Genomic DNA, 9,776 nt, shown 5'->3' with positions numbered 1-9,776 from the left:
TTGCGTTTTGAAACATAATTGAAATGGAACAATTTCGTTTATAATTTATTACGGTTTAAACCGATAAATCGAGTAAAAATAGAAATCCTATTTATATAAACAAACTGGGATTACCGAAGTAACTAAAATAGCTTAGATTTCCGTAATATTACTTCGTCTGATTCCGCAGTATGACGGAATCGCCCGAATTGTCACGGTTGCAATCGGAACTTCATCGACTATTATCATTAATCCGAAGAGTAACGGAAAGGCCGAAAATTTGCGATTGGCACGATTGCAGCTGGTTTCACGTTCAATCATGCACCAACAGATGTGAGCAGGAAACCACCTAACCGGAACAAGTTTTCCAAATGAAATGGCTGCAAGCCAAAAAGGGCATCTGTTTTAACAACTCTTTTTTAGTAATGATTCGTACACAATAAATAGATAAGCAATTTTCGAATCGCAGTATTTTCTTTCAAATACCTTTTTAACTAAAAGGCCCGCATTGAAGATTGGGAAACCAAATGTAAAGCCTCGATAAACAAAGCCTTTACTTACCTTCTTACGTACCTACCTACCTACCTACTTACTAAACTTACTTACTTACTTATTATCCATTGTATGAGACTTGGAAATCAATATTTCCTTACTTTATCATTGCCTGACTCGGTCTTGAAAACATGTTATAACAATACTCAAATGCATTAGCGTTAAAACTTGCCTGTTGTTTTGCTGTTTGGTATTTCTCTTCTAATCTAGACATCCCATGCTCTCTCAGTTCTATCATCTCATGTTCAAGGTTAATCTCAATCTGATTTTGTTGCACCTGTAAGAAATTTATGATAGGACTCAAGTCCGTAAACTCATTTGAAAAAATTGTCTTTTTCATGTCACAACAAAAATGGCAGAATGCATAATTGTCCCATTTTTGTAAGAATGGAAGGACCTTTTGTATCACTTGAAAGCAAAGACGTAATATATGGGTAGGTCTAAATGAACTTAAGATTTACCAGGTTAAATCTTTTAACAACACACTGCAATATTGTTTACATATAATAAGCTTTGTTGATCATTTTTCTCATCCTGAACTGTTGCAATCATGTTAATACTCTAATAATTGGCTGAGTATATGTGGGAAAAGCCTTAAAGTAATGAGCTCACGTACTTACTATTATAGTCAATCGTGTTCTTACTATTATGGACAATAATGCACTTACTATCATAGACGATAAAAGTGTTTCAACACTAATGCAAAAGAATCTGAACGTATAATAACAAATCATACATCTATAGGAAAATATATATAACTAAAATAACAAATACTTAAGACGTTAGAAATTGCTAAAGTATATTGTGTAACAAATATGACAAAATTGATCAATATATTGTTAATTGATACATTTAGAAAGAAATACGATTTATTACATAAAGAACCAATAAAATGTATTCCTATTTGGCTAATTTTGTCTTTATAATTACTCTTATAGGATAGTTACCATATCTAGTAAATGTAAGGCGCTTGCAACGCCTGGCTCCCCTTTCAGAGGTGTATTGCCATGTTTGTCCTTGATTTCTAGTACTTCTTTGAACATTTTGATAAACTTGTTTAGTTGATTTTCAGATAGTTCATAGTTTGGACTGTGAAGAATATCATTCCGCGCCTCCCTTGCCTATAAAAGTAACACTTCAGTATTTATTTTTAAAGTCTCATTCTTATTTGTCGCCAAAACAATTTACTTATGAATTAATAAACTTTAAGGTCAATTGGAAAAAGGCTGTTATTGACTTGCACAAAAAAGTCTAAATATCATATATATACAATTTTCAATTGAGATACATACATCGATATGTGATTACTGTTATGAAGATGTTTACCTGTGCAAACGCATCTATTTTCCCATCGATGATACATTCTCCAAGCATCTTTTCTATATCAATGTTGTTTATACACATACTAAGTAAACCAGAGCAGTCGACATCTTTAGCTGATTGTTTGCCTTTGTAGCCAGAAGTATTTATAAAGCATGTAGCAACACTCCACGGATCACTGCTCCATTTCTGGACATCTGTGTTTGTGAATGATGGATCTTGAAAGCGATGTTTACAAACTATTCGATTATAAACGTTGCCACAAAATCCCCCATTTGGACACGTTTGTCTTGACTTGTTTTTCTGAATCTTAGTACATAAACATTGATGTTTTCCTTGCCGTGGGCATTGATCTTGTTTATGTGGGAGAAGACTTCTTTCTGTACAAGTGTTGCATGTATTTCCAAGAGTTTTCATTAGATCATTATGCTGTTTGTGAACAGCCTTGTCGGAAAAACCCTCTAAACCTATTTTTAAATATTTTAACGCTAGAGCTCCTCTCATCCAATTTCTATACACTTCTTGTGTTATCTGTTTTCTGTGGATAAGGTCTGTTTCCACTAAAATACATTGAAGAAAAATGCATCAATGATTTTCTGGTATCTGTCGAATTGGTATTTAACTAATTGCATTGTTTGCTTTTAAGATTTATCAGCTATTACCCAAACCAATTTATAAAACTAACGACTTTTATGTAAAGGACCTGATAGAGATTTAAACAAACTATTACAAGTAAAGCATTTATGCAAAGCATCAAAGGGCGTCCAAGCAAGAACTGCAGCAGGTGAAGATGAACTAGAAGACATATGATGACAAGATATTCTTATAATCTTTTCAATGGTTAATTGGTTTTTACCAGAATTGTATATCACTTATGAATGAATGGACGAACGACATTGTTCATTATGAACTTTGATTGGCATGCTAGAGATTAGAATATTACTTGTTATTTCTTTATGATCGTGATTATTAATAGCAACGGATATACATGTATACAATCATTTATAATCCATATGTGTAACGCATGATCAACACCACACTTGTGTATTTGTCCCTTATTATGTTATCGCTATTAGCGAAGACCCCCTCTTAAGGTATCTGTTCACACTTAGTAAAAATATGACACTGGTTATATTACAATGTTGATCATGTTGACCATAATTGTTTATTATACAATAATTGTACATGTAATATCTATTTTAATAAAAAAATTTGCAAATTTTATGAATATTGTTTTCTTTTCTTTTTTGTGTTGTATGTGCTATTTCAATACTGAGTTTTTACGTTTACTACTCTTTTTTTTATTAAAATTGTAAAATAAATGTTAAGAATTCAATTGTCATATTGACCGACGATTATAAATCAAAACTTAACTGGAAAAAGTCAGTAAATTAATCTTTCAATATGTAATATTGTTTATTCTTAAACCATGTACATGAACATTTGTATTTTTCCTTAAATCTAATTTGTAACTTTAAATCGGCATCTTTACTAAACACAAATAACAAATTAAATAAAATGTTTCAAATTTGTTAGTGTCATATTAATAGTTACCATAAAAATGTACCTATTTTCTCAATTATTGTACATATTTATTGTTTTTATCTCATAAAGATAAAATGAAACATGCTATTGTTGTTGGTGGTTTTTTTCGAATTGTATGTTTATGTATAATAATAATAATAAATAAATTTGAGAGTTGATCTGTGTGTAACCAAACTAAGTGACAAACATTCATTTTGGAAAAAAAAAACTTATTTTGTTCTGTAACGATATCAAACATCTACTCCAAAACCGGGAGAGACCGGACAATAAACGTGTGATACTATTCGTCGGTCACTAGTAAATCCCGGTCAAAATAGACCGGGAGAGACCGGGAATTACCGATAGGAGTACGTCCCTCTAAAAATAGATTTTCGGAATGTTAAGGTCATAAACTCATCTTTCGGATAGATGTACAACAATAACATACAAGAAAAGCATTGATGCAAAGCATCAAAGGGCGTCCAAGCAAGAAATGCAGCAGGTGAAGATGAACTAGTAGGCATATGATGACAAAATATTCTTATAATCTTTTCAATGGTTAATTGGTTTTTACCAGAATTGTATATCACTTATGAATGAATGGACGAAAGACATTGTTCATTATGAACTTTTATTGGCATGCTAGAGATTAGAATATTACTTGTTATTTCTTTATGATCGTGATTATTAATAGCAACGGATATACATGTATACAATCATTTATAATCCATATGTGTAACGCATGATCAACACCACACTTGTGTAATTGTCCCTTATTATGTTATCACTATTAGCGAAGAACCCCTCTTAAGGTATCTGTTCACACTTGGTAAAAATATGACACTGGTTATATTACCATGTTGATCATGTTGAGCATAATTGTTTATTATACAATAATTATAATATCTATTTTAATAAAAAAAATTTGCAGATTTTATGAATATTGTTTTCTTTTCTTTTTTGTGTTTTATGTGCTATTTCAATACTGAATTTTTACGTTTACTACTCTTTTTTTTATTAAAAATGTAAAAGAAATTTTAAGAATTCAATTGTCATATTGACCGACGATAATAAGTCAAAACTAACTGGAAAAAGTCAGTAAATTATGGTTAATCTTTCAATATATAATGTTGTTTATTCTTAAACAATGTACATGCACATTTGTATTTTTCTTTATCATTTTTTTTAATTATCAATCAATTGAATAATTCATAAAATCTAATTTGTAACTTTGAATATTTCATCGGCATCTTTACTAAACACGAATAACAAATTAAATAAAATGTTTCAAAGTTGATTGCCATATTATTACCATAAAAAATGTACATTTTTTCTCAATTATTGTACATATTTATTGTTCTTATAGATAAAATTAAACATGCTATTGTTGTTGTTGTTGTTTTTCGAATTGTATGTTTATGTATAATAATAATCAATAAGTTTGAGAGTTGATCTGTGTTTATTAATTATTGTAACCAAACTAAGTGACAAACATTCATTTTGGAAAAAAAAAGCTTATTTATCTGTAAAATATTTGTTCTGTTCTGTAACCATATCAAACATCTACTCCGAAACCGGGAGAGACCGGACAATAAACGTGTGATACTATTCGCCGGTCACTAGTAAATCCCGGTCAAAATAGACCGGGAGAGACCGGGAATTACCGATAGGAGTACATCCCTCTATAAATAGATTTTCGAAATGTTTAGGTCATCAACTCATCATTCTATATACATATATAACTACAACATACCATAATAACCCACTGTGTACTACAAAGTGATAAATAAAAAAACCCGAAAAGCGCTATTTATTGACGGAAAAGGTTATTTCATTTGAAAATGTTTGCATTGCGAAATTCTCCAGTTCGCTATTCATTGTACATATCGCGACATTTCATTTTTAATTAATAATCAAGCACCCTCATACCGATCGGAATGATCGGCTTTTATTATGACCGACTAAAAGGCTCGAGAAGTTGCTGTCGCCCTTTCACAAAATCTGATTTCATTCCATAAAGGGCGCCGCGCTTCGGCGCGGACGCCAACCATAATAACCCACTGTGTACTACAAAATGATAAATAAAAAACCCCGAAGAGCGCTATTTATTGACGGAAAAGGTTATTTCATTTGAAAATGTTTGCATTGCGAAATTCTCCAGTTCGCTATTCATTGTACATATCGCGACATTTCATTTTTAATTAATAATCAAGCACCCTCATACCGATCGGAATGATCGGCTTTTATTATGACCGACTAAAAGGCTCGAGAAGTTGCTGTCGCCCTTTCACAAAATCTGATTTCATTCCATAAAGGGCGCCGCGCTTCGGCGCGGACGCCAAATAGTGTCCATATTACAAAAACATTCATATATGTTTACCTTGTATTTGAACTGTTGTTTTAGATGAGACATTCCCAAAGTCAACTGTATATTCACCCTCGTCGTGTAGTGTTACATTAATGATCATCAATTTGTGGGTAGTACCATTTGCTTGTATAACCTTTCTACCAGATGATTGTAGAATTTCCCCTTTGTATCGCCAAACAGGTTTACTCGTAAGAAGGTTCACCTTACACTCTATATCAATGTTTCCATTCTCGGTAACCTCAATTTTGGCAGGCAAATCAACGACCACACTTAATGCCTCATCTGTCGAATGAATTACATAATGATAATTGAACGAATCACACTTTATTTGTAATTGCTTCGATCATTATGGAATAAACTGTTGCTAATATTCGCCCATGTTACCTGTCATACAATTTCATTTCACTAAATCAATTACTATCTTGATTATTCCTTTTTCGATTTTAACTGTTCAGTTACAAATTATATTTAAAAATGTTAGATTGCCAATCAAACTAAAGTTAAAGCCTAATCAAAGATCTCAATTTTATAATTATAATTTTTGCTTACTAGATATAACTAGAACTCCGCGAGTCGGATGTGTCGCCTTGTGAACAATGTAGTTTAGGGGAAATGGCCAGGACAAAAATGAAATATGAAAAATAACAAAGGGCAATAACTAAAAAAATAATAAGTGCAGAGCAGCAGTTTCTGTACACTGCACTTCTTATCAATAAGATCTATCATTCTATGATGTTTCAAGTCCATAGCTTTCATACTTGAGGAGAAATGACCAGGACAAAAATAAAGTAAGAAAATCAACAAAGGGCAATAACTCAAAAATAAGAAATGCAGAGTATCAGTTCTTATGCACTGCACTTCTTATCAATAAGATCTATCATTCTATGATGTTTCAAGTCCATAGCTTTCATACTTGAGGAGAAATGACCAGGACAAAAATAAAGTAAGAAAATCAACAAAGGGCCATAATTTCGGAGAAATTGCCTGGACAAAAATTAAGTATGAAAATTAACAAAGGGCCATAACTCAAAAATTAAGAAATGCAGAGTACCGATTCTTGTGCACTGCACTTCTTAATAATGAGATCTATCATCCTATGAAGTTTCAAGTCCATAGCTTTTATACTTAAGGAGAAATGGCCCGGACAAAATTAAAGTATGAAAATAAACAAAGGGCAATAACTCAAAAAATAAGAACTGCAGTCCTTGTGCACTGCACTTCGGGTTATTGAAAGAAGCATGCATTCCAAGTTTGAAGTCAATCAGACTAATAGTGACTGAGTTATGCTCCGGACAAGCTTTAGGGGACGCCGACAACGACGCCGACACAGACGCCGCCGCCGACACCGCCGACAAAAGTAACCCCTATATGTCACCTTTTCAAGGCGACACAACAACTTGAAAGTTATAAATAGTAAATGCCATGGTAAGGTATAATTATTTATTTATCTGTTTCTAAGCATTGAAACAGAACACAGGCATTGTTGATATAATTCGATTAAAGAGTACCTATAACAGTAAGATCAGCTGTAGTTGAAATATGGCCACATACACACGAATATTGACCCGTATCTTCCAATGATGCACGGGAAATCGCTAACCAATGATTGCCATTCTTGCTCATGACCATTAAATTGTTTGAAATTTCAACCGGCTTGTTATCTTTCCTCCACTCAACATTTTCATCTGTTGGAAGGTTGAGTTTACATGTCAAAATAGCTGAATCATTGATGTAGACACTTTTGTTCTGAAGTTCTTCAGTGAACATTTGGTCTGAAGTATATTGTATTTTGTTTATAAGATTATAATTCAGCTATATCAAGTTATTATCACCCTCACTTTTTTGGTAATGTTAATTTCCCATAGGTTACTGGGAGTTATCAATACAGTCAATGCAAGTGTACTACGTAAATAAGAAATTTGTTCTGTTACATTGGAAAAAGTACTTTTTCAGAGTATAAAATCTGGTCACGTGGTTTATTTTCTAAAACAAAAATGGAAGTCATTCGTTTTTCTCGATTCAACATCTTATTTTTCGATTTTCACCACGAAGGGTGTCAAAATGGAACAAGCAGACGATAAAAGCATGCAAAAAAGATTATTTCACGAATTTAATCAATGAAACAAGACAATTGTGGTAAACAATTGTAGGATACCATCGAAATGGAAATGAAACACAGCTTATTGTATGTTTATGACTGGTAGATATCTTAAATCATCATTCCCTTAAAGAATTAAAGAAAAAAAACTTTACAAGTCTCCTTACAACTTGTAAGGCAAGAACAATTGTGTTATTGTTACTATTGGTTCAATTTTGTAACAGTTAAATTTAGTTGCACTTTTCAGATTATTGCAGTATTCGTTCGGGGTAATATAATAAATAACAAATGGCTTTGTGAGGAACAGTAAAAATACCATCCATCGTAAAATACTGTTACCCGAGGCGTTAAACTGCTCGTGTCATTATCAAATTGAACACGATCTCATATGTTATGATATACTTTGCATATATCATACAATGTATTACATATCATTTGATTGACCATGTATTGTATCAGTTTCACTTATGTTGAATACAAATTTAGAATATACACACATGAATGCTAATTTAATTTTATATTCGATCCTGGCTATTTAAAACAATTATATCGCTATAGCCAAATTGAAAACTTGCATACAAACATGTTCATAAAGTAATGTATTTGGATACAAGATAACCATATGAATAAAATTAAATTCATACTGTAACACAAATACTTACCATTGGTCTGGAGCTTTTGGTGGTTCTCTTCGCAAATGATATCATTCTCTGTTACGACATCTACATCAATTGCAATTTTAAGATGAGTTTTGATATCATTTGTCTGTGTTAGTTTGTCTATCTGTGTTTCGCTTAATTTAATTGATTTTGATTCAAATGAAAACATCATACGTTTACAATCAAGATTAGCTTGGTCGTCTATGAGCGTTATCAACTCGAGTAATTGATCGTGCAATAAATGTTGTTTCTCGTTGTAGGTATTGAATGTTAGGGAGGCACATTCGGTGTATTGTTCAATATCTTTCCTCTGATCATATACACATTGAATGGCTTTAACTTCTGGTTCAGTTAGATCAGATTTAAACAAAACTAATATCACAGCACATAATTGAAGAGTGTCCCACGTATCAATGTCGTCATTGACATCTTCTTCTTGAAATATTTGAAGATACTCTGTTTCGTACAGGGTCTTAAAGGCATCTCTATTCTCATTTAGCAAAGTACCAATACTTTTTCCACATTTTTTCTCTTCCTTTTTAATTATGGCCTTTAATGCGATGGGCGAAGCTTGTTCCAGTAATAATATATGACAAAGGTAGTGTTCATGCCCTCTAGTGATATCACAGCTCTTCTGTAACAATGATTAGAAAAGTTTTAGAGGTTTGCTTTCCTATGAATGCATTTCAAAATTCGATTTGATATTTCATTTTGTGCAACCTTGTCTGCTTTTTTACTTGAAAATACCATGACATTCCGTTTGGATAATTCAAAAATCAGCAAAACAAGCATATCAATAAGGTAAAAATAAGTAAAAACAAATATTTTGCAACTATATATTATGCGTAATCTATAAAGGAATGTAAATACAAAAATTATGATAAATATTACCGATGGTTCCATCTCATTTGTTTAATTCCCATTTGTCTGATCAGGATGATATGTTATTGTCTCTGAAGATAGAACAATCATTAACATTTTATTTCAATAATAATAACAACAAAAACATTTAAATATATGTATAAATTAAATATAAGTGTAACTTCTCGAGTTCAATAGTGCAATGTAAGAATTCATTTTAATGCATGTTCGGATTTGTAACAGTAAGTTGAAAATTCGGTATTTATTCATGAAAAGATAATGAAACACAAAGATTTGTGAGTAACAGTTAAGATATCATCCCTCGTAAAATTCTGAAACCATCAGCATTTCCCGGGATGATTATATCATATTGTTACAAACTTTTGTGTCATTTTTACAACCGACTTTGGTTTTA

General features: G+C 31.9%; 1 protein-coding gene across 1 annotated transcript; it reads right to left on the bottom strand.

Moving 5' to 3' along the window:
• Window positions 1-628: 628 nt before the first annotated feature.
• Window positions 629-9,524, bottom strand: LOC132730390 (uncharacterized). Its single transcript, XM_060716303.1, has 7 exons — window positions 9,392-9,524; window positions 8,504-9,134; window positions 7,252-7,515; window positions 5,756-6,025; window positions 1,858-2,411; window positions 1,479-1,652; window positions 629-808 (listed from the first exon to the last, which is right to left on the bottom strand). The coding sequence occupies exons 1-7, from the start codon at window positions 9,401-9,403 to the stop codon at window positions 629-631; spliced, it is 2,085 nt and encodes a 694-aa protein (XP_060572286.1). The 5' UTR covers window positions 9,404-9,524.
• Between the last annotated feature and the right edge of the window lie 252 nt (window positions 9,525-9,776).

This window comes from Ruditapes philippinarum, unplaced genomic scaffold (assembly GCF_026571515.1).
Source record: "Ruditapes philippinarum isolate M1 unplaced genomic scaffold, ASM2657151v2 ctg6856_1_1_1_1, whole genome shotgun sequence".
NCBI lineage: Eukaryota > Metazoa > Mollusca > Bivalvia > Venerida > Veneridae > Ruditapes > Ruditapes philippinarum.
Note: the sequence above shows the minus strand (reverse complement) of the source record. Positions and strands in the feature narration are given on the sequence as shown.